Source organism: Vulpes vulpes, chromosome 12, assembly GCF_048418805.1.
Source record: "Vulpes vulpes isolate BD-2025 chromosome 12, VulVul3, whole genome shotgun sequence".
Taxonomy (NCBI): domain Eukaryota; kingdom Metazoa; phylum Chordata; class Mammalia; order Carnivora; family Canidae; genus Vulpes; species Vulpes vulpes.
Genome location: NC_132791.1, coordinates 17,645,970 through 17,671,095, shown reverse-complemented (window position 1 = coordinate 17,671,095; position 25,126 = coordinate 17,645,970). Strand labels below are relative to the sequence as shown.

Sequence of the window (25,126 nt, the reverse complement as noted above, 5' to 3'; positions counted from 1 at the left end):
AAGGGTGATGTGGTTATATTTGGAAAGAGATATTAACTTCATCTATCATTTCTAGCTAAAATGAAGATCTTATTTTATAGGTATACATCATATCCCGAAGTGATTGATCACACAGGAGTAGTAACTTTTCTCCCCCAAAACACTGTGGTCTTTCAGAGTTTACCAGCAACTGGGGGCTAACATGACTAAGAAGTAAACACTCTTTTAAAACTCACTGCAAGTCTGTTGTTTACTAACAGGCAAAAAAGAAAAAAAAAGTCAATGATATTTTAAAATATTATCAGCACTTATACTATTAAATAATCTTTCTCAGTTTTTACTCTTTCTAAAATCTTCCATAACTTAGAAAGTCTTCCCTGATCTATTATATTACTTTTTCCTTTTAAAGTAAATTTTAATAAGTCACACAGGCCTCTCTCTAAAACTTCCAACAAATATGATTCCAAAATCTCTTTGTCTAATTTACTTCTGCATATATATGATGTCACACAAATCTAGTTAAATATATTTTTGAAGAGGTAGGAAATGAACAAATTTTTATATTTAACATTATACACAGATTATTTTTACACAGATGTTAAGAGTTCTCAATTTTCTAAACTTTAAGAAATTTTTCCAAAAGACGAGATTACATTTCCTAGCCTAGAACATCCAGTTCATCACTGAGAAAAAGCAGTATAAGAGAAAGGGCAAACAGAAGAATAGAAAGGGTAGAATAAGAATCAAACCAAAGTCTAGCAGGAAAAAAAAAAATTCATAGCAAATCTTCCAACACAGATATAACAGGTACAAGCTAAACTGCAGTTTCCTTTTATCACCATGCAACTAACTGTCTGGGCTTGTAGCAGGCACCTTGAAAAGGTATCTTCAATCAGGACAAGTCAAAAGTTGAGGTTAAAAAAAAAACAACAACTAACATATGATCTCATTTATATCCATTCATGCCAAGAATCTCCTAATCCATATAATTTGTTACTTATATTATGGTTGCTCTCTAGTATATTCAAATTTATAAGGGGGAAATATTTTTTGGAGATATATTATCTATGTTAAACTTAGGTGCCACAGAAATTTCAAAGATGTATGAAGCATGTTTCTGAGCTTATAGCTTGACAGGGGAATAAACTATGGACACAAAGCACAAAAGGAAAGCAGTAAAAATAAGAACTCTATAAAAGACTAAAACATAATCTGAGTTCATTTCTTGAGCCAGTTTTACAGAAAAGATAAGATTTCAATAAGCAGGGGAAAAGGAAAGACGGGAATGCCATACAAAGGAAAACCATGAACAAACGTGAGAAGGTGAAAAGATGTTTGAATAACAGTAAAGATACCATAAAACAGGGAAATTCTGTGGAAATAAAGAAGCCAAGATGTGGAGAGCTTGGGGTTTTACTCTGAAGACAATATCCAGCTGCTGAAGACTTCTGAGCAATGACAGACTTGATAGGAAAGACATGGTATGCAGGCAGATTAGACATAGTACTACAGTAGTCCCATGTTCCTGAGCCCAGAACACTTAAGTTTGTAAGTCAATGTCAGCTTGCAGTTACCAAACTTCATGTATATATTTATTTATATATATTTATGTGTTTAAATATATATTTATATTATACATTACATTTATATTATATATGTACATACATGTATACATAACATAGAACTTCTACAGTGATTCTAGAGACTTGGACTTACACAATTCTTTCATTTTTCCTTCCTATTTTCACCTTAGGTAACAACTTCTGGCTTGGAATTTTTATTTCACCTTTCCCTGCCCAATCTTTGCATTAGTAAGACTCGTCCTCATTCTTTGTGTATTAGCAAGATCAACAACGTTATATATTATTGCTTAATCAGAAGAGCATTTAAAGCAATTTTTTCAATCCCATTTTGTTAAAGCAATTGTTTTCTATCACACACAATAAACTTCCCTCAAATTTCATATTTTATTTTCCAAAAGAAAGAGCACTTTTTTTCTTGCAGACTACACCTAGGAAACCAAAACAAAATGAAAGGTTATTTATTATCCAGTGAATCTGTAATAGTTACTTCATAGAGTTTTTAACAGATTGGCTGCCATAAGTATCATGAAAACAGAAACTAACTGCTTTCTTTGCTTTGTGTGTGTAAACTAGGCCACACGTGAATGCCCCTCTTCTAGAAAAAAGACCGAACCAGGTAAGTTTTCAACATTTCATAGATTAAGGTCGTCTCATTCTGTTTGATTTCCCAAAAGAAGAGCTCTCATTATAAAGTATTAAGTTTCATTTAATACAAAATAGTCATCGGAAAGGTAACTTAGATTGCTGAAAGTCCTATTACATATGCCTTACAGAATATGAATGTGTGATTCCCAGTAAATCAAACTTATGAAAAGGTACAGAACAATAGATGGTAACTAAAAAAAAAAAAAAGAAGAAATAAAAGAAAAGAAGAGAAGGATTCATTTTGTTTGAAGAATTGCACAGGTTTAGGGACCCAGGATTAAGGAGAGGATGGTGTCCCAGTTTGCAAGAGAGCCTTGTCTCTGCTTCCATGACTTTCCATTTGAGTGCAAAAATGTTGCCACTTATCAGTGACCACTGGAACCTCTCCAACAGGCAGTCCAGCTTCCTACCCAGAGGAGCACTAAGCCAGCTGATTGGCTCAGGGCAATCAGACAACAGCCCTCAGCCCAGCAGCAGTCAAGGAACAAAGATTGGCGACCTGATACTCAGGAAGGAAAGGATGCAAACGAGGCGAGGGGTGGGGGAAAAGCACAGAATCAACCAATAGAGACGTCCTGAAAGACCCACTCAAATAAAGAAATGCTTATACCTGGAGATATTTGGCCAGGGATGGATTTTCCTTTTTTTTTTTTTTTTTTTTTTAAGGTAAACAAGGATAAAGGTTTAAAACCGTCACTGGAGGAGCCTAATTCATATGAAAACACTTGGTAGCTGCTTCACAACTACCTTGAGTGGGCAAGGGGCCTTTTTATATACTAACGTTTGGAAAATGGAGTTTATTCAATAAATCCATCAAAAGATATCCTGTTTCCTAAAAACTGTACCTAATTTTAGGGTTCCTGCCTCACAGTGATTCCAGTTCTGCGTGAGATTTCAAACTGAAGAGGTACCGGGTGGGGTGCAGAGCTCATGAAATTTTTACAGCATGGAAATAAAAAGTATTTTTAAACCTTCTAAGGGGTGAAGAATTAGACAAGAAGCAATACGTGGAAACTGTCAAGTGCTTCTCTACACACACACACCCACCCACCCACCAGATACCATCGCAGCCGGGTAGGGGAGTCTCCCTCTCCTTGCCTGACAGCTTCACTTTCTTTGAGGTCTCGAGCTGGTGATCACACTGGCCCGTCATGGTATTTTCAGTTAACAAAGCAGTTACTCAACAGGGGAAAAAGCCACAAAGGAGCAGAGCAGCTGCTGCTGCACCCGTGATGCAAGTGCAGGATGAGCCCCGGGCCGCCACCGCCGCCTCGGCTCCTCCGTGACGTCCGGGAGGGGTATCCCCGGCTCTCAGGAAGCGGTGGCCGCGGGCGGCTCCGCCCCCACGCGACTCGGGGTGGCCGGGCCGCGCGCGCCAGGGCTGCCCCGCGAGCTGGCAGGAGGCTGCGCTGCGCTGCGCTGCGCTGCGGCTGCGGCCGGCCGGCACCTGCGCGCGCACCCCGCGGGCCGCGCACCCCGCCGCCGCGCCCGCGCCGCGCCCTCTGCGCCCGGCCCGGCCCGGCCCGCGCCCCCTCGCTCCCGAGGCTCTCACCCACTCACCCCGACCCCCTGCGCGGAGCCTGGCCCAGCGCCGCCGGTCACTAGACGGGGTCGAGCCGGGTCCAAGATGGCGACTCCGCCCCCGCCCCCTCCGCACCCCGGCGGGGTCAGGGCGCCCCCTCACGCGGCGCGCTCGCGCCCGGGGCCCGGCTAAAAATACCCGGGCTCCACTATATTTGGTTCGGCCGGATCCCGGCGCGGCCGCGCGCGCTCGGCCCCGCCCCCCGCGCCGCGCCCCGCCCCCCGCGCTCGGCCCCGCCCCCTGCGCTCCGCCCCGCGCAGCACTGAATGGAGAAAGGGGCGGGGGTGACCGAGGGGAATCTACTCCGCTATCTGCGGCGCGCGCCGGCGGCGAGGCCCGGCCAACCGCCCAATTTAGTAACATCGCCTGCGTCAATCACGCGCCTCCTGTGCGTCAGCGCCGCGCGGCTCCAGGTCCTGCTCCCCTCCACCCCCCCCGCCCCCCCCCCCCCCGCCACCACCAGCCTTTGAATGGATACAATGTAGCAGCGCCCTCCTTCCTTCCGAGACTGGATTGGAACCCGCGGCGGTGCTCAGGCTCGGCTCCCCTCCGCCGGGTCAGCTCTCCCAGCATCCTCCCTCCCACGGTCTTCTCTCCACACCACCCTGCCTGAAGTGGAAGTGGGAGTCGAAGAAATATATCCGTGTCGTATATAGAAATAATATTAGTTTTGTTTTCAAGTTTCTGGCGCTAACTCGAACCTTCCATTCTGAACCGCAGGCTGTCGACAGTAGGATCCTCTCCCACCCACCCCCCGCTGCAAAACACACACACACACAGACACATGCAAACACTGGGACGTGTCAAAGAAATAGAATATCACATGTGATTTAAGCGGACCGCATGGAGACCATGCCTGTCTGCGACGTTGCACTCAACTATTTTATCCCCCTTAAGAATTCATATCTGAGAGAGGTTGCTTTTCACTCAGCTGCACTTTGGAACTAAGAGACAGACTTTAACTTTGATAAATTTTTGTTTCTGTTTGCAGCAAGAAATTCACACTTAAATTCATCATTTCCAGGAAGAAATTGCTCTCCTTCACACAGTCGCCCAAGCTTTCAGCACACCATTTCATGACAAATGTGTCCCAGTAGAAGAGAGCAAATCCCATGGCGAGGAACTGACTAATAAATCCTGTTGATTGATTTCGAAATGTTTAATTTGGGAGATTGGAGGGGGGGGGGCAACCATGAAAAAGTGAAAGTGCGAGCTGAGATTTCCATTTCTGCAGGGTGGGGGGGGGGGAATGATTTGCAACAGTCAGACCCGGTCAGCTGTTCAACACGTGTGTGTTTGTTTTACACACATTAAGTAGTTTCTGCGGCAGCGCGCACGTGGATGATGGATGTGCACTGAGTTGGCTTATTGTGGGTCCAGTTAGGAAATCCACACCTTAGCATAAAGAAATAAAACCTTATCTTCCCGGAGGCATCTGCATCCCTGTGCGAAACACGCACTCAGCAGATGATGCGAGGAGGAGATGGATTAGCCTAGACGCTGCGGGCCAGCGAGACTTAAACAGCCTTGGAACTGTTGCTTGAGGAAAGCGCAGCTGCATGCACCTCGGAGAGTCTTCGGGCCGGTGCCTGACTCCTGCACCGGCTGCCAGGTCACTCGGAGAAGCTGGCTGGCGGAGCCTTCCCTTTCGGAAGAGCTGTCCTCTCCCTTACCCCCTCGCCCTGGCTCCGTGCCTCGGGGCAGCCTCGGAGGCGCGCCAGCCGCACTCCTCCAACACTACTCCACCCGAGCCTGACAGCTGGGCGGTCCCGCCTGACCCGCGGGCGGGCCGCTGCACCCTCCGGCAGACTCGCGCCCTGGCGAGCAGCGCCGCTGCAGAGGGGTTGGCGGCTCGGCTCCCCAAGGCCCCCCTGCCGGGCTTGGCCGCGCGGCGCAGTTTCCATTGTGCAGCCCGGAGAATGGTCCGGGAACGCGCGCGCGCACACACATGCACACACACGCACGCACACACACACACACACACACACCCTCCCTCGCACACGCGGAACCGGCTGGGCCAGGGGAGGGAGGAGGAGGGTGACGTAGCGTCCCATGGCGTCACATTGACGTCTCGCATTCCAGGCACTCTATGGAGAGGCCGCTAGGGCTCCTGTGGCATAAATGACGTGCCGAGAGAGCGAGCGAACGCGCAGCCGGGAGAGCGGAGTCTCCTGCCTCCCGCCCCCCACCCCTCCAGCTCCTGCTCCTCCTCCGCTCCCCACACACAGACAGGCTCACACCCGCTCCCTCACTCGCACACACAGACACGCGCGCACACAAGCTCCGCACACACACTCCACTCTCTCCCGCGCGCTCACACCCCTCTCGCCCTGCGCCCTTGCCGGTGCAGAGCCGCGCGGCAGCCGGACGCCCCTCCCGGACTCACTTTGCAACGCTGACAGCGCCGGCGGTGGCCTCGGAGGTGGGAACTGCGGCGGCATCCTCCCCCCGGGTCGTGGCCGCAGCCAGGACGCCCGCGGAACCCCTCGCCGGCACTCTCCCATGAGTCGGGATCGCAGCATCCCCTGCCAGACGCTCACCGCCTCCGGGAGCCGCTGGGCCGGTTCGCGGCAGCCCTTCCGGGACAGCAGCTGAGACTCCCCCCCCAGTGCAGATTTCGGGGCAGCTCTCTAGAAACTCGCTCTAAAGACGGAACCGCCACAGCACTCAAGTACGTATGAGATTCGCCCAGTGAATTGGGGGACTTGCTAAAAAGTTGGCGCGCTGGGAAGCGTCGCTCCTGAATTGACAACTTTGAGTGTGGGTTGTTTTTTTTTTTTGTTTTTTTTTTTTTTTTTTCTCCCCCTCGCCTCCTCGCTCCGGCTCCGCTCGCCGAGCGCCCCGGGGGGTTCTGATCTGAAACTTTTCCCCTGTAGCGGGCCCGCGGGGACCTCTGGAGCTCGTGGGATTCCTCCCCCAACCCGAAGAGGCGAAAAGCCTCTAACAAAGAGGAGGACCGGGATTTGTTCAGTGGCAGCTCCAGCGATGTAATTCAGGGTATTTCGGCTCTAGTTGTCATGGTAATGATGCTCTCGGCGGCGGCGGCGGCGGCGGCGGCAGGGAGTTGCAGCTCCGCTGATGAACGGCAGTAATTTTCCTGCCTTTTAACTAGGATTGAAAACAGGGGCTCCGGTGGGTCCAAGTTAATACACCTAATGGTGGCTCCCAGCCGGTTGACTCGGGGGAAGCTGGAGAGGGAAGGGGCCTGGGCAGCGGTGGTTGGAGTTTGCAAAGGCGCTCGGATGATCTCTGGAAAGAGGGCGTAATTGTAGGAATGTGGCTTTATTGTATTGAAATGAGCCTGGGGCTCCACTAGGCACGTCTGCCTGGCGTAGCCTACTTGCCCGTGTGCACTTTTCCCTTCAGAGGTAATAGGGTGTAATTGCTGACTCCCGAGCCCGGCCACGCGTGGGGATCGTGTTCCTTTCCTTCGGGCCTTGGCTTGGTGTGGGAATGTTTTACTCTTAAGTGACGGAACTCGCGCTTTTGGAGAAGTTGCTCCGAGTGTTTTACTCTTAATAAAAATAAATGAAAGTTCTCGGTGCTGCGGGGAGAGCGGTTATGAGAGCGCAGCCTGCGGACAATGACTTCCAAAGGCACCTCCCGAGCCGGTTGGAAGCTTGGGTCAGGACTAAGAGAGAAAGCGTTTGTCCCCTGATTCTAAAGGACGTTCCTGGAGATTGCCTTTTATTTAATGCCTTCGGATTCGTCAGAGGGAAGAGCTGCAAGGAGTTTGGTAATCAGAAATGTCGGGCTGTCATCCCAGAGCTTTAGGGTGCCAGGAGACAGAGGTAAAGGGCAAATCCGTCCTGAATCTTCTATTCCCACGATGGAGAAATATTTTACAGAACTGAGTTGGGGAAGCAAAAAGCTGCCCAACGCGGCTACTGGGCACAATGAATGAAGTCAGAGTTCCCTCGACTTATCTTACCTGTGCGGGGTGCTCCTAGCGTGAATATCAAAGACGCCTCCTCGGGCCAAGCCACCTGCACGCCGGCTCCCTCCCTACCCCCCCACCCCCCGCACCCACCCACTCCCTTCCCCGCGACCGCGCGCGCTCGCAGAAATTCTCCCCCGCGGTTTGTCTCCTCTCCCTCGGTCTTTCTGAGAATCTCTGTCTTTCCCTTTCTGTCGGTCTCTCCTTCACTCCTACGGCCCCCGCCCAACCTCCGCCCCCGCTCCCCAGGGTTGGAAACTCCGCGGAGGAGCCCCGGTCACAATGGTGCGTTTCACGGTTTCCTCCACACACTTCACCACGGGGAGGGGAACATGGGGGTGTTCCTTTCGTCTGCCCACGAGAAAGAAAGGAGCTTTGACAGAGGTGGTTATTTCTACCTAATTTACAACCCCAAGGCTCGGTGCTCCGGCCCCGGCGGCCGCGAGCGGGAGCGGCGGAACGTGTTTCCAGGCGCGGAGGCTTTGCCTAGGTAACCGGCCATGGGAGTGGGCGGGGGGGGGGGGGGGCGTGGGGCTCTTGGCTCGGCTGTAGGGAACGTGGTGTGGCTCTTTCCCGCGAACACCCGGCGCTCGAGGGGAGCCCTTGCCTAGAGGAGACTCAACCCTCACCCCGCGGAGTCAGAGGCCGAACCTCGGAGAAAGGACCCGGGGGAGGGCAGGAGTGAGGGCACCTACTGCAGGAGGTGCTGGGAGGGTGCTGGAGACCTGTACTGAAAATTCGGGGCGGACGGGAAGCTCCTGCTACAGCCGTGGGAAGATCCGCGCGTGCTTGCGCTACAGCGAGCGCAAGATTTCCGTAGGATCATCTGGGGCAGGGCAAGGGCTGGGGGTGGCAAGGGAATCCCCCCCGTTTCCTGGCTTTCGAGGGCTTACCGGACCTGGGGGTTCCGATGTCCCCTCCCTCTCTTCCTTCGGGCAAGCCCCTGGCGCAGGGGCGGCGGGGGACGAAACTTACACGCCCCTCTCGGCCCGCGCACCCCCGAGATTTTTGGGGGTTGTGTTTTGTTTTTGGGGTTGGTTTTTTTTTTTTCGGTTTCATGTTCCCAAGCCTCAAGATATGAACGGGTCCAGGCAAAGAGGGCGCTGTAGGCCAGAGTTTGGGGCAGCGGATCCTTTCCCCCGAGGCCCGCCGAGCTGCGCTTCCAGCTACAAAGTTTCGCTGAGCCTGGGCGCAGAGACGCTCGCCCCGGAGCCGCGCTCGGCGCCCTCCGGAATGTGCCCCCTCGGGGCCGCGGGATGGCCCCGAGCCTCGAAGTCGCCCACCCTCAGGGATACCTCCTGCTGGGTGCAAGGGGCCTCCCTCCGCCCACCCTACCAGCCTGGAACTCCAACTGCCTTGTCCCCTTGTCTCCAGCGCCGGCCTGTTTCTACTGTGCCCTTTTGTTTGCTTGACCCCTGGCCCCCGAAACTCGCGGCTAATAGAAGCGAAGCTCCATTAGCATTTAGAATGAAAAGCGCAGACTTTCTTAATTCCTCGGGGCATTCACACATTCGTTCCGGACCTGGTGCATTTCCTATGCAACGTGTAAATTCTGTATTTGGGGAGGAGGGGGGACGGGCAGTGGAGTTGGAAAATGCGCCCTCACTGACCACTCGAATTCCGTCGAAACTCTTCCTCAGGTGCTCCTTCTTTGGTTTTCCTGACTTAGCGAGCTCAGAGCCAATTGTGGGGACAGAGAGATCAATTGCTGGGCGATGACAGGATGCACGTATTTTTAGCCTAGGTTTGGGTGCCACAAAACGGTGGTGAGCGCAGTGGGTGCCTGACAACCTTTCTGTGGCTCCCCCCAAGGCGGCTGGTCGCTTCTTGCCCAGGGACTCCGTTCACCTTAAGAGGTGCTTCCTTACCCTTTTAATGCTTTGTAATCAACGTAGCATTCATAGAGACCCCCTACCAAACCACCCTCTCCTGATAACGCCCAGCCCAGGCCAGGACGACCACCAGCCTGGTCTCACTTTGAGCTCTGTCCTCTCTCCCGGTGCCCGCAGAGCCTACTGCGGAAGAGCGCAGTCCGGCAAGCCCTAGCCCTGAGCCTGGACCCTCCGCGGAGCCAGGCAGCACTGCCACCGCTTCCCCTCGCCGGACGTCTCCGCCTCCTACCCTCTCAGCCTCCGCTGGAGAGACCCACAGCCCCACCATTCAGCGCGCAAGATATCCTCCAGGTAGGTCTAAAGGCGCGACCCCTCATTCCTTCCAAGTTGGGAGAGGTGGGGGTTGGGGGGAGCCACGCACCCAGCAGGCAGGCTGTTCAACTTGCGCAGGGCCAGGACAGTGACTGCTGGCCACGTATTTCACAGCACAGGTGGCTTCTTTGCACGAAGCTCCTCTGGATACCACACCCTGTTGCTACCTAGTGGAGCAGCCAGATTAAATTACGCGTTGCATTTCTCAAAAATATGTTTCCTAAGAAAAAAAATGTAATACGCCAAGAGATTGGGATCTTTCTATACATTTTAATGTCTTCATTTTTGCTCTCCTTTTATATCCAGTTCATAAGTGTAAAAGTTATGGGATCGCTTTGAGCAATACAGGGCATTTATGTTTGTATAGAACCTAAATCATTTGATGCAGAAGTTTGGATTGTTGAAGCTCAGAGGAAAAGAGAAAAAGCATTTAAGCTGAAAACCAAGGAGTAAATTCGAGTTGGGCAAAAAGAGAGGATTGCAGGTTTGGCTTGTAACACCTCTTTATGCATTTCTTAAACAGATACCAAGTGCCTGGACTGTGTAGTCGCCAAAGATATGCATCTAAGTAGAACTTAGTACCAAGCAAACTCATATTCTAGCTGGAAACCTCAGAAAGACACAAGGAAGAGTAATACATAGGGATTGGCAAGGAAAGATGACAGAAGACTGATGGAGAAATCCTAGAGGGGCTGAAGGAAGGAGAATAGATGGAACATTGGGCTGGGCCGTGTTCTTTCTTTTAAATAATTAGCCTTTCATTTCACCCCAACAACAGGACAGCAGGATAACTAATCCTTGACCTTCAAACTAGTGTTTTTAAGGCCCTTCTTGGAAAGTGAAGGCTTGAACTGGCCTCTCCTTATCACTGCTTCTTCCAACAGGCCCTCATCACCTTTTTTCAAGTCAAGATTTCATCCCATACACGCATGACTCAATCAGATTTGGAAATGTGGGTAAGAGAAAGATGTCAAAGGAAATGTGAAGTACACACTTTTTTTTTTTTTATTAGTCACATCTTCTATACCATAGACTCCAAACAGAGGTTAAGCACCTGCTGTTCCTTTGGTTCAGAAAAACCAACCACTAGCAACTGCCCATTTTATCATTTCTAGTTAGCCATAGAGAAAGGGAAATAATTAGATAAAATCAGATCCAGTGATTCTCAAAGCCTTCTCATCCAACTCAACCTCTCTGAACAATAATAAGCATCCTGGATACTAGTCCCTTTCGGGGGCTCAACATACAGTCAACTGGAAGAAAAACTAAACCTATTAAGGAACTGCTTTCTTTTGTAGAGGTACTAATTCTTCTGTCCTAAGAAAATTTGTAGGCTAACTCACCTATTACAGTAGCTGTAAACTGTTGTCTTAAAACAGCCACTGATATATTTGATTAGTCAGAATTAGAATATATATATATATATATATATATATATATATATATATATATATATATACTGTATATGGCAGAGACCACGTTTGGTGGGTGTTTTGTTGCAGCTGCTGATCTTTTTCTTTGCAGATGGCACAAACTCCCCCGAGTCCATTTCCTGGGCCTGTGTTCCCACCCCTCCACCTAGCTGGCTGAAGTCATCAACAGGGGTCCAGTTTGTGTAGGCTGTTAGCTGTGTTTGGAGAAATGGGGAGGGGGTGGGAGAAAGCGACCACAACGTGTGTGGGTGGGCTCAGTTGGCACTCATAAAATGTTAGAATGTCAGTCTCCCTTGGCCAGTTAGTCCCACGTAGGACATCCTTTAATTTTCTTTTCTTTTCTTTTCTTTTCTTTTCTTTTCTTTTCTTTTCTTTTCTTTTCTTTTCTTTTTTAACTAACTCATAGATTGCTAAATCAGTGTGTGTGTGTTGGGGACCAGTGGCCTCTTTCCCCCAAAAAAATAAACTAACGGAGCATTCCCTGGTATCTTTATGTCCTCCCAACTTGTGGCTGAGACCATCCCCAATTAGTTTACAGGGCTCAAAACCACTCTGTCAAAACATCACCGGGCTCATGAAGGAAGGAATCCAATTTCCCCAGATCTGGTGAAGAACAAGGGCAAGGGAAGGAAGGTGGGCAGAGGCCCCCAGGAAGCCTGCTTTTGGCATCTGTGGCCCCTTTGACAGTCTGTCAGGGATTCTGCTTTCCTCCCAGGGAAGACAATGAGTATGAAGCTTTTAAGTCTAAGCTACCAGGAGGAGGGGAAAGATGTCACTTCCTCTCCCATTTTCCAGATTAGGGAGCAGTGAATCCAGCGCTACCTGTCCGCTAGGAGAGAGTGCTGGCTTGACTCAGACCCTGTTCCCTGTCCTGCAGATATGCCCTGCGTGCAAGCCCAGTATAGCCCTTCGCCTCCAGGTTCCAGTTATGCGGTGCAGACCTACGGCTCGGAGTACACCGCGGAGATCATGAACCCCGACTACGCCAAGCTGACCATGGACCTGGGCAGTACCGAGATCACGGCCACCGCCACCACGTCCCTGCCCAGCTTCAGTACTTTCATGGAGGGCTACTCGAGCAACTACGATCTCAAGCCCTCCTGCTTGTACCAAATGCAGCCGTCGGGGCCGCGGCCCTTGATCAAGATGGAAGAGGGCCGGGCGCACGACTACCACCACCACCACCACCACCACCACCACCAGCACCACCAGCAGCCGCCGCCGCAGCCGCCGCCGCCGCCGCCGCAGCCGCAGCCGCAGCCGCAGCCGCAGCCGCCGCAGCCGTCCATCCCGCCGCCGTCCGGCCCGGAGGACGACGTGCTGCCCAGCACCTCCATGTACTTCAAGCAGTCCCCGCCGTCCACCCCCAGCACGCCCGGCTTCCCCGCGCAGGCGGGGGCGCTGTGGGACGACGCGCTGCCCGCGGCGCAGGGCTGCATCGCCCCCGGGCCGCTGCTCGACCCGCCCATGAAGGCGGTGCCCGCCGTGCCCGCGGTGGCCGGCGCGCGCTTCCCGCTCTTCCACTTCAAGCCGTCGCCGCCGCACCCGCCCGCGCCCAGCCCGGCCGGCGGCCACCACCTGGGCTACGACCCGACGGCCGCCGCCGCGCTCAGCCTGCCGCTGGGGGCCGCCGCCGCCGCCGCCGCCGCCGCCGCCGCCGCCGCCGCCAGCAGCCAGGCCGCCGCGCTCGAGGGCCACCCGTACGGGCTGCCGCTGCCCAAGAGGGCGGCCGCGCTGGCCTTCCCGCCGCTCGGCCTCAGCGCCTCGCCCACCGCGCCCAGCCTGCTGGGCGAGAGCCCCAGCCTGCCGTCGCCGCCCAACAGGAGCTCGGCGTCGGGCGAGGGCACGTGCGCCGTGTGCGGGGACAACGCCGCCTGCCAGCACTACGGCGTGCGCACCTGCGAGGGCTGCAAGGGCTTCTTCAAGGTGAGCGCAACGCCGCCGGCGCCCCCGCACCCCGCCCGGTGCCACCGGCCTCCTCCGCCACCGGCTCGGGGGAGCAGCCCCTCCCCCCCGGGGGTCCCACCCCTCCCCTTCCAGGAGAGCAGCCCTGCTTTCTGTGCGTCCCGCAGCCCTACCTGAACACCTTCACATCCACCCTCCCACGGCCCGTTAACCAGGCCAGGATGGACTTCGGGGAGCCGTGAGCTTCCCGACTTGGCTCTCTTTATACCTTATGAGCATTTTGCTGGACAGAGCAGATTCTCAAAAAGGATCCCTGCCCCCCCCCCCCAAAAAAAAAGGCAGAAGCCCCACTGTATTCCTTCCCTGTCCATGCAGGGTGTCTGAGGGGATGGGGGTCTGTGTGCCACGTCCTGGGTATTTGTATCTCATTCAATCCTCCTATAAGAGCTGGGACGCTAGAATCAGATCTGAGCTGGAACTCTGGCCACACGGTAGCTCTTCTTATTAGCAGTGTATTGAAGGTAGCTGCTAATTATCCTTGTTTCACAGATGAGGAGGTGGAGGCTCAGAGAGGTTATTCAAGTTACAGCGAGACACACTCAGAGTGCGATGGAGGCAGGAAGCCAACTCATGTTTGCATGATCCCGAAGTATAGACCCTCTTCACAGGTCTGCAACTGCAGAATAGACAGGAGCAACTGGCTGGGTGCCGTTTGAGGCAGCTCGCTCTGTAGAAGATAGAAGCTGGGGTCTCACCAGTTTGCTCCAACTCTGTGCCACACACAGTGAGGTGTAGACGCGGTTCCTTATATCATAGACGCAAAGGAGAATTTTACAGTGGGAGGGTCTTCAGCCTCCCCAATATCTTATCCCTCAAGGTGAAGCCTAGGAAGAGAAGCCTTGTGCATTCTAGAAATGGTGATTTAGTGGCATGTTTGGCAGTTCCAGCTGGTTACTTTCAACATTTGAGGTCAGTGCTCCTTCTTTCTACTGTTTTTTCTTTTTTTTAAAAAAAAAAGATTTTATTTATTTATTCATGAGAGACAGAGGGGGGGCACAGAAACAGGCAGAGGGAGAAGCAGGCTCCACACAGGGAGCCCAACATGGGACTCGATCCCGGTTCCCCAGGATCATGCCCTGGGCGCAAGGCGGCGCTAAAGCACTGAGCCACCTGGGATGCCCTCTTTCTTTCTACTGTTGAGGTGGAAGAGGCCTTGTTCTCTTGCTGCTCTACTTTTGCTATTGACTTCCAGAATTCTAAAGACACTTAATTCTGTGCCACCCTCCCCACTCCCTTGGCCATTATCTCTGGCATTTGCAAACCCACAAATGTTCTCCCACAAAAACCACTCCCTAGACTCCAGGGCTGGGCAGGGTGGAGGGAAAGGGGAAGCTAGGTGCTGATTGGGTAACTGGTATTTGGGAGACCAATAGGATACATCTGGGAATGTGCTAAAATTGGACTCAGAACACTCAAACAGGAGTCCTTTGATCTGTCACCTACCAATCTATGAGGTTGAACGTGATCTGTCTTTCTAGGCTTCCGTTTTTCAATCCGATGAATAAAATTCAGAGAAGGGCTATGAGTATTAAATTAGACAAGACAGTTATGAATGCACTTTATAATCTTTAAAGGGCCATAAAACAGTCGTTCATTATTAAATGAAAACTACAAAGTATTTACTAAAATGCACATGTATGTGGATTGGTATACCTACCAGCAAGCATCAGTTATTTTTGATCTGGGATTAGGAATCATGCCATTAATTAACTTCTGCAGATAAAGGAGAAAAATGCTTGTGGAGAGACTTTGCAATATGTCTAGTGCCATATAGGAGTTATGCAGAAGTATGATGTTTTAAATGCAGAACCCTCAGTTTAGCCATTTTTTTTTTTTCTGTCTGAACTGCTCAAGCTTTACCAGGGTTCTTTCCAAGTTAACCGCATTCCCGTAGCAGATTTCATTTTCACAGTATTTCAGTGGAAATGCTGAAGGGCAATGAAACAGGCAGCCAAAAAAGGGTAAAAGAAAGAAAAACAATTAAGAGAAGTACGATTAAGCCACAAATATAATCACCTCTGAATAATTGAGAGTTAACCAAAATACAGGACTGGTAATACATTCCTAGTCTAGAAATGTCAATTAAGTGTTCCCCAACAGCATCCCTTTTCTGCAGCAATGCCTTGAAAACAAATCTATACTTGAAAGGGTGGGGGTAGGGTGGGGGAGAACCACCCCACAGATCTGTTAATTAAAGGAACAGGAGCAGGTTTTACCCAGTGGCTTTCTACCATTAAATTGAATTCTTTAAAAATGTGACATGAAGTGCAGTTAATGATGGGAATTCAGTGATTGAACCATAACGATCTCTCCCTGTCCTTAAACTGTGCAGGCACACACAACTGTGGGGAAGGCTTCAGGTTATTGGGAAAATGTATACCTGAAGCAAAATGCCACCAGCACTCAAATTGGCATATAGCCTTGAGGATGATGGCAAGAAACAGAGTTTTAGAAATTACTGCATGTCCAATGAAAGAAGGCTTCATTCAGGAAACATAAGTTTCCTACCCTTACAGACTGTTGAGAATTTAAATGCTGGAAACTCAGAGATATGTTTGTGTTTGGGAATTTTGCATTTTAAACTAAATGAATCTGGCTTTGGTAGATTTTTAAAGTCATAGAAGCAGTTTAGAAACCATTTCCTAAAATGAAATTAAAAGGTGATAAGGTGAAAATGAATACATGGGGGTTGAGAATTGCTAAAAGTAAAAGACTAAAAGTAAATCTAGAATTTTGGATACAAAACAGATCACCAACCCAAATTATGTGGATTTCTTTCTTTTTTTCTTTCTTTTCTTTTTCTTTCTTTCTTTCTTTCTTTCTTTCTTTCTTTCTTTCTTTCTTAATGCAGCCCAGGCTTACCAAATAAATCCCAACTTTCTGCTCTATTTGGAGTTGTATAGATTCAGGTAATTTCTGAATAATTTCACCCTAAGTGGTGAATACACATCCGTTTGCACAAATGTCTTTAATTTTTTTTAAAAAAAAATCATTTTTTTAAATCTTGAGCATAAAATATGCTTCATTATTTCTCCATGTGTCATTTTAAAATTATATGTGATTCTGAAGAATAAAACATCAATTTATATCCAAGTCTAAGGTTTATGATGTGTTGTTTACAATATGGCTATTTTGATATCTGTCTCAATAGTCGTTTATGAAATAACCTGTTAATGGGAATTTTTATTGAAAATTTATGGCTCTCATACTTCCTCCTTTCTTTCCTCTTTTTGTTTATTTGTTTTCAGTTGTTATAGCAGCTTTTAGTAACCAATTTTAAGATGTTGCTTTCAAAACTCAGAAATAACCAGTTGACCATACATATTCTCTTAAGAAAATATTCTCTTAATACATTTTATCTTAATATCTTAAAGATAAAATAAGTGATATAGGCAGATTAAGGATAGTGATTTTTTTTTTTTTTTTTGCATAAAGGCATTTCCTATATGCTTTAACTAGTCAAGTCCTGATTTTGCTTTTTATGATTTCATCTCTATTGGGGAACAAAGCCAGTTACTGTGATATTTGACTTATAATAGTGATAGCCAACAAAGTACATCCCAGATAATTTTGATTTTATTTTAATAAGGTCAGCAATAATCAGGGGAGTGGAACAAGTAGAAAATTGTTCCCAAAGGGATATTAAAAGTGGAGATAATCTAATCCTCCAAGGTATGATATGTTGACCTGGTAATTTCAGATATGATTTTATCATTCAGACTTGGGTGTCTCCTGAGACTTGCTTCAGAACAATCCGAGATGATTTTCATTGTCAGCAGCTAACACTAATAAAATTGTTTTTCCTGCAGGCTAGCGTGTTAGGAAATTAAATTTATCTAATTATACGAATTGCACTGTCGCTTTTCACATTGTAATTAAAATACATCTTGTCAGGTCCTACCTCTTTCCAGAAACTATTAGTTGACTATCTCTGTATTGTGTTTTCTCAGAGAACGGTTCAGAAAAATGCAAAATATGTTTGCCTGGCAAATAAAAACTGCCCTGTAGACAAGAGACGTCGAAACCGTTGTCAGTACTGTCGATTTCAGAAGTGTCTCAGTGTTGGCATGGTTAAAGAAGGTATGGATATAATGCTTTTTATTCAGCTTGCTTATACATATTCTCAGATATCACTGAAAAAAATGTTAATATTGACGTTGGCGTGGTGAATTTTCCTACTTTCCAAGATTTTACTTTTATGGTGTATATAACCACTTAAAAATAGCTGAGGACTACTTATTCTAATTTCTCAAAATCAATAGAGAGCTTGTGTACATACATCTCTGTTCTATTTAAGAAGGAGACTTTTAGGGCTAATTCATTACTAGATGTAAGTACGGGTGACTTTTATGCTGCTTGTTTCAACTCTCATTAAATCATTGTGTGGATATAATTCCAAACTTACTGCCACTTTTAAATGGTTGGTCTCGTTAATGATTGCTCAACTGTAATGTGTTTTGATTGCTTTTTGTGATTTATGGCTCTTCATGAATATCTTTGGAGACATTTTTTTCTTTTTTTCTTTTGGCATCAGTTGTCCGTACAGATAGTCTGAAAGGGAGGAGAGGTCGGCTGCCTTCCAAACCAAAGAGCCCATTACAGCAGGAACCTTCTCAGCCCTCTCCACCTTCTCCTCCGATCTGTATGATGAACGCCCTTGTCCGAGCTTTAACAGACTCAACACCCAGAGATCTTGATTACTCCAGAGTAAGTTTTATGATGTCCTGTTTTCAAATGATCAGGTCTCTGTTCATGATACTAGGAACAAGAGTTGATTGAATGACTTTGCGCCTGGCACTGTACTAAACAGTTTTCATACCTTCTCTATATTTCTCACTTCATTTAGCAATCCCGGTGCATCCATTGCACCAAATCATTTTTGCCTTATTGGATCTCTAAATGCCTTAACAAATGATCCTGACAGTGCTGCACCTGTCATACCATTGTTGCAGGACTCCTGGTGGTTGTGCCAATGAAAATGTGCACAGGTGAATTATAGTGTGTAGATTTCTTTTGTGGTTTAGAGGTAGTAACTACCGCTTTTTTCATATTGTGATCAAACCATCTGGGTGAGCCTCAAGTTATCCTTCAGCAGTTTATCCAGTTGTATCAGCACTGATTGACCTGCTGCTTATTCAGAGGGACTCGACCACTGATGGAGAGGAGGGAGCTCTGGCCTTGACATTGGGAGGTGTCAGGGGGACCAGGATGGAATGCTGCCTGTGCTGCTTCCTGCCTGTGTCACCTGGCTCCCACTCTTGGCTTTCTCGTCCCTACAGTGGAGATGATTATAATATTTAACCCCGGAGGGATGTTTGGAACATCAGTCACACAGGAATGATTGTTTTGAAAAGCATAAGTGAGTATTGTTATTTAAATGAACCAAAGCATATCAATATTTTTATTTATTGTGAGATAAACTAAAATATCATCAGTCTGAACTCTGAAAAGTCCCAGAAATTTGAGTAACACACAGGAAAACCATAAGAAGGGATTTTCTGAACAAATGTATAAACAGTACTGGAAGGCAGTTTTGAAAAAGACTTAGAAAAGCAAAATTCTAGTAAGACAGGGTCTCACCAGAGAGAGAAAGAAAGGAAAAGGATTACAATTACTGAGCTATTTCTGCATGCTAGACATTGTTGTCTGTTGTCTCATTTCACCATTTAAAGAACCATGAGGGATGCCTGGATGGCTCAGGGGTTGAGTGTCTGCCTTCAGCCCAGGGCGTGATCCTGGGAGCCCCAGGATCTACTCCCATGTCGGGCTCCCTGCATGGAGCCTGCTTCTCTCTCTGCCTGTGTCTCTGCCTCTCTCTCTCTCTCTCTCTCTGTGTGTGTGTGTGTGTGTGTCTCATGAATAAATAAATAATCTTTTTTAAAAAAGATAAAGAACCATGAACTGTGAGGCTAGTCACCCCCTCTCTGATATAAGAAAACTTAGAAACATAGTGTGTACACCGATGAGAGAGAGAGACCAGTCCAGGGATCTCTGGTTGGTTGATCTGGCTTGGCAGCTACTACCAGATTGCCCTACCCAGGCCTAATCAGTATTTCAGACTTCTGACGGGAGGGGTGATTAATATACCCACTGGGATCCTCCTTCCCTCTGTACCCTCATTATAGGCTGTGAAGCCTCCTCTCCACACCTAATCACAAAACTTCAAATGAGAAGCATGGTAGACCCTTAGCACCAAATGTTGAGGACTCTTACTCTGATTACAAGTAGCATCTCTTAACTAAAGTCAAGTCTCAAATAATAGTCTAATGAAATAATGCAGTGGTTAAGGGCTTAGGCTTTGGAACCACACCAGCTTAGATGAAAATCCAAACACCATTATTTAGTAGATAGGTGACCTTGAGCAACTGATGAAACCTTGCAACACCTCAGTTTCCTCATCTGTGTTGTGGAGTAATAACAATAATATCTACTTCCTGGGGTGGTTTGTGAAGAAGATTTAATAAGGTGATAACTTGTCAAAGTTTTGACCCAGTGCCCTGTACGTTATGTCCTTGACCACCTTTCTCACTTTACCATTTATTGAATATACTGAGAAGTATGAACACTACCTATGTCAGAGGCCATGTAGCAATGCCATTAAGGTAAATGTTATCATGTGTTTCGAAGATGAGGCCATGAAAACCAGGAAAGGTTAAAGGAGTGACTTGCCCAAGGTTACATAGCTGATATTTATCAGAGAGAATTGGAAGCCAGGTGTGCCGGACCCCAAAGTCTGTGTTTCTAAATAACGTGCTTCTCTGTGTCTTTGGCTTCAATGATAGTGGGTACTGGAAAAGCATTCGGGAATAAGGGTGTCCCCTTCCTGAAGCAAACTTTGCCTCCCTTTATGCAATTTGTCTGAATTAATGAAGCTGCTCCACATAGCCTCTGCCGAGCCCATAACACAAGGTTTGACGTTGGTCTGGGGCATTGGAAATCACTACCGATGGTCAGTCCAGAGAACTAAGGCCCCCAAAGTGATTTTTTGGCCCCAAATTATCCAACTATTGGTCTATATGGCCTAATTAGTCATTCAGTGGCAAACCTTCGCCAGCACTTTGAGTTGTCCCAGCTGGGAACTGTGTCCACACTGAAAAATCAATCCAGTATGTTTGCTTGCCTCTGCACTATTCAGTGTGTTAGACTAGAGTCATCATCCTCATCAACAAACATTTATCCAATTTAATTGTTAGCTTTGTCCAAAATAGCAGATTGACCATACCAGAGTCCGGGTCACATTCATACTACCTTTGGGGTCCCTGCTCAATTTTGTAAAGCACATTTATTTTAATTGCATTGTTTTGGAATCAGGTTGAGACTCATAGCTTGGATTCTCCTGCTTTTAGATAGCTTTACAAAATTATCTAAACTTGGACCAAAATCAATTAAATTAAAAGACTTTTTAAAAATACAGTGAGTTTTCATCAAAAACTTGGATGAAGGCATAGAAGGCATGCTGATCACATTTGCAGATGACAGAAATCTGGGAGGGATCGCTAATATGATGGATGTCAGTATCAACATTCAGAGTGATTTCGACAGGTTGGAACAGGATGGGCTGAAGCCATCATGAAGAAAGTTAACAAAAATAAATGTGAAGCTCAGCATTTAGAATTTCAAAACATGGGAGAGCCTTGGCCCATCAGTAGTTCCTGTTAAGAAGATCTTGGGACTTTATTCAATACACAGTCAATATGAACCAACAAAGTATACGTGTGGTGGAAGGAAGGGATGCTGAACTACCTTAGGGCTGCAGTAGTAGAAATATAGGACCAGAACCAAGTTGGTGGTGGTCTCACAGGCTCCGTCCTGTGAGACCACACTTCAAGGGTGAAGTCCCTTCCCAAACCGGGGTTTAAGGGGGATGTGGACATACTGTTTCTGGAAACTTGTAAGGGATGGTTGGAGGAAATGAAAATATCTAAACAGGAAGGCAGAAGGTTTGGCAGGATTAGGTCACTCTTTTACCCTGTGGAAAGAGGACTGTTGCTCCCAAGAGCAGATCTGAAGGAAGAAGAAGAGGGGGCCCCTTCCAGCTCATTCTGAAGATAAGGATGAGCTCTCTCTTAGCTAGAAGAGCTGCTGTGGAAGCGTGAGTTCATCAACACAAGAAGTAACTAAGGAGAACACATAACAGGATTTCTCACAAGCAGAGAAGTTATTTTGAATATTGAATTCCTTCCAATTCTAAGATTTTATGATTCTGGGGTTTGCCTTATTGTTCCTAAATGCAAGTGATTTTATATTTATGTGATATTTTATTTATATATATATATATGTGTGTGTGTGTGTATGCATATATATGTGTGTGTGTTAAGTAACTTGTTATTTAACAAGATTGAACCTGCTTTGTTCTCTAAAAAAACATTACCATAAAACGAATGAAGCAAACTGAATTTATTGAGTGCCTACTTTGAGCTAGGCACCATCACATATGTTCTTACATAATTTCCCTTAAGCCACAGACTTATGTGCTATAATTTATGGTTTCCGTCATTTTTTTAGGAATCTCATTCGTTAAAACTCAGTTTTCATCATACCTTCTCCTGATATATATGCAAATGTTAGAACTGGAGGGGACCTTAAGGTCATCTAATCCAACCCCCATACTTTCAGAGGAGTAAATTGAGGCTTCTAGGGGTTAAGTGTCTTGCCTGAGGTCAGGAGCAAAGCTAGGACTAGATCTGAATCTGATCCCTCAAGGTATTAAGTTTCTATTTCACCATACTGCCACTTCCCTGTAATGAAAAGTTACTAGTCTTTTCTAATAGAAGCTTTATGAGGCTTTTAAAAATAATAATAATTATTGTTACATATATATATACATATACCCATTCGGTTGTGTTAAAAGGCAAACCATTTAGAAGAGGACAGGTTGAAAAAAATCAAAGTCTCCTCTTTATTGCTGATTAATCCCACTCTTCAGTGGTAACAAATGTCACCATTTCAGTGTGTGTCCATAATTTATTATATTTTAAGTAAGAATTTGTCCTGTTGGATTTGAGTCAGACAGTTGATTTGACCAAGGCAATTTATTGACAATGCCAGTTTCCCCCATGAATCTGGTAGAGAAATGAGATGATGTTTGCCAGATAGGTATGTTCTAACCTTCTTGTACCCGCCTGTATGCCTCTAAGGTCCTAAACGAGTGGTTTTCCTCATTTGTGAGAGAGGGAGGAGGAAAGGGTTGTGTTCCAAGTCACAGAGGGAATGCATGCATGTTTTAGAGGCCAGAAAGAGAGCTCCTCGCACTGTGAAGTGTTCCTGGCTCTGGGACCTTCACTTCTCCTTTGGGCCAAACTTCTCTCCTTCAAAAGTGAGCTCAGATCATTGTATATCAGTGCAGTCAAAACATGTCACGTTTGATTTGTTTCTTCTCGAAATGTAGCTATCCTCTGTCCCACAGTTGCTTTTAATTTAGCAATACAAGTATATATAGATACTGGGCTTGGCTTCAGAGCCTGCACAATTACTAATGAGAAAATATATTTAACGTCCTCATTAATTGGCCATTTCTAGTATTTTTCAGCAAACGGGGATGTTTCTTGGTAATTGGTGTCACTCAGTGTAGTAACAGACTCCAAATACCACTCGGAGATGCCACTCGGATAAAACCAGGCACCAGCAAATGGCATTTAAATATGTTAACAAGATAGCCTGAGAAACATCGTGGCTAACACATGTTAGACTAGAGAGTAAACAGCCTAAAGACTCGGCAAAGAGAAAGGTTGACTGAAGCTACTCAGAAGACCCTCTCAAATTGCCATCAATACCCTAGGTGACTTCAGGTCCCTTCCTGGGCCACAGTGGGTCTCAGCTTCCCTGTCTGAATGCTGGGGAGTCTGGGCTAAAGGCACCACCATGATCCCTCCCAGCCTTCTCATTCTCTGACCCTCTAACCATTACACCTGCCATAAATCCACTGTGGGGAGAGCTCAGCATCTCGCAGAGTGTGGTACCCAGAAAGACCCAGGGTGTTTGCTTAAAAATTCAGATTCCTGGGCCATACCCAGACCAATTAAATCCGAACTAGGAGAGGGGGAGGAGGCAGACAGGAATCTGCATGTTAACAAATGCCTTGGATGACTTGTTGCCACACGAAGATTTGTGAACCATCAATATAGTTTAATAAGAACAATCCAATTTTACCTCAAATCTCCCGTCTCCCAGCTTTGTTTTTGAGGCCGAGAAGGAATGAATGATAGACATATATATACATTTTCAAAAAGTCACCAAGTCGTTTAATAAATATTTATCCAATGGCTGCTGGGCGTCAGGTGCTGTTCTACAGCAGTGGACACATTGTGGAAGAGCAGCTCCTGCCCTCAGGCAGCTGACATGGTGTGAAGGAGAGAGAAAGTAAGCAAATGTATAATGCAGTGATGCCATTAGTGGGGGCAGGGGAGGGTTTTGTTTTTTAGCAGGGGAGGCAGTTAGAAAAGAATTGGGAGGAAAACATATTTGTTGCCAATTTGTTTTAAAGTGTAAGAACTTAGGAATATGTATACATAGTTTGGCTCGTGTCATGATGACATCTAAAATGTATAAAGAAATAGGCCCAGGGAAAACTAGCATTCTGAGGGGAGACAAAATGTTCTTAGGACATTTTACATACTCAGCCTGGACTGGTAGGGAGGTAGAGCAAATAGCAGGTTCCATTCTGTTATGAAAACATCACATTGCTAATGTGGTAGGGCTGGTAGTCACTGAGGGTCTCACTTAATTCCCAAACAACTTATTTGAGGCCTGGGTTGTTGATGAAGTCTGACCTGCACAACCATAGTATTGCCATATGCAAAATGGAGCCTCATTTAAGTAACTTCTGTTGATATTTTCAGCTCTAGATTCTCAGTCTAGGTTATTCAGAGAAACTTATATCAGACATTAGCTGTAGCCTCTTCTAACTGGTTAGTAAATGTGATACTGTCTTTGACTAGACATAAAGCCAGACTTTGGATGAATCAATTTATTCACATAGGCTGGAATAAAAAGCCTAAACAGGAAAAAAGATTCATTATTTAAAGTCTTCCTCTATTTGGCCTGAATTTGATTAGAATGATCAATAAACATTTCCAGATTTTCTCCAGTGAACCACAAACCTGCTTAGCCCAGAGATAGAGTGATATAGGGGACCCTAGAAGCAGAGAATGGGGATTTGATTCTTGCAATTCCAGATGGAGTGTTCCTTGGTGAGGTTTTATAAAAAGTGCCAGACCAGGTGAGAAAGGATCTAAAATGTTTTGTTTTGTTTCTTTAAATCTTATGTTCAATAGAGGGTACACTTGGTTTGTCTTTTCCCCTAGCATTGGAGGCTAACCCACCAGTCACCCCCGAGTTACTGGTGGCTCACGCTGAATTCATTTTGGCTCCAGAATTTTGGAACATGGGCCAGAATCAATGCAGGTGAAGCCCAGAGGGGCTGGCTGGAGTCTGGCATGCTGGGCCTGCTGGCTTTTCTCCTTGCTGGACTCCATCAGAGACAACTGCACATGCAGGGTAGGCAGGGTTTGCATCTCCCTGTGTGCAGGATGCATGAAATGTGAGCCCAGCAGGGATGGAGGCCTGCAGAGGATGCTGGGTGGAAGCTAAGCACTCTGGAGGGTTCTGAGCAAATATTGAAAGCAGAGAGATTATTGAGTTGTGAGCCATGGTTTCAGGGAGGTCAGTGCAGAAGGGAGCTATTAGGTCCCGTTCCCAGGAAAAAGTTTATAACCTTTGGTCTTTTTATCTCTGTTTAACATCCTTTTTTAAGACAAAATAATGCTGAATCAGTGTCAAATTCTAGGCAGTAACATCAT

General features: G+C 47.1%; 1 protein-coding gene and 1 long non-coding RNA gene across 4 annotated transcripts in view; one reads left to right on the top strand and one right to left on the bottom strand.

The window, feature by feature from the left end:
* The window catches only part of LOC112930874 (uncharacterized), a 184,115-nt gene extending 180,245 nt beyond the window's left edge, over positions 1–3,870 (bottom strand). Inside the window, exon 1 of the long non-coding RNA XR_011995475.1 lies at positions 3,768–3,870. This is a non-coding gene — a long non-coding RNA (uncharacterized lncRNA). The remainder of the gene's footprint in view (positions 1–3,767) is intronic.
* A 2,482-nt stretch (positions 3,871–6,352) lies between these two features.
* NR4A3 (nuclear receptor subfamily 4 group A member 3) overlaps positions 6,353–25,126 on the top strand; it is a 37,043-nt gene continuing 18,269 nt past the window's right edge. Inside the window, exons 1-5 of one of the 3 annotated variants that reach the window (XM_072727860.1) lie at positions 6,353–6,460; positions 9,736–9,909; positions 12,241–13,289; positions 17,279–17,408; positions 17,863–18,035. In XM_072727860.1, the coding sequence (XP_072583961.1) occupies positions 12,243–13,289; positions 17,279–17,408; positions 17,863–18,035 (1,350 nt within the window). In that variant the 5' untranslated portion in view covers positions 6,353–6,460; positions 9,736–9,909; positions 12,241–12,242. Of the gene's footprint in view, positions 6,461–8,129; positions 8,217–9,735; positions 9,910–11,102; positions 11,231–12,240; positions 13,290–17,278; positions 17,409–17,862; positions 18,036–25,126 lie in introns of those variants that run through there. The other 2 variants (XM_072727862.1, XM_072727861.1) reach the window with 2 other exon arrangements.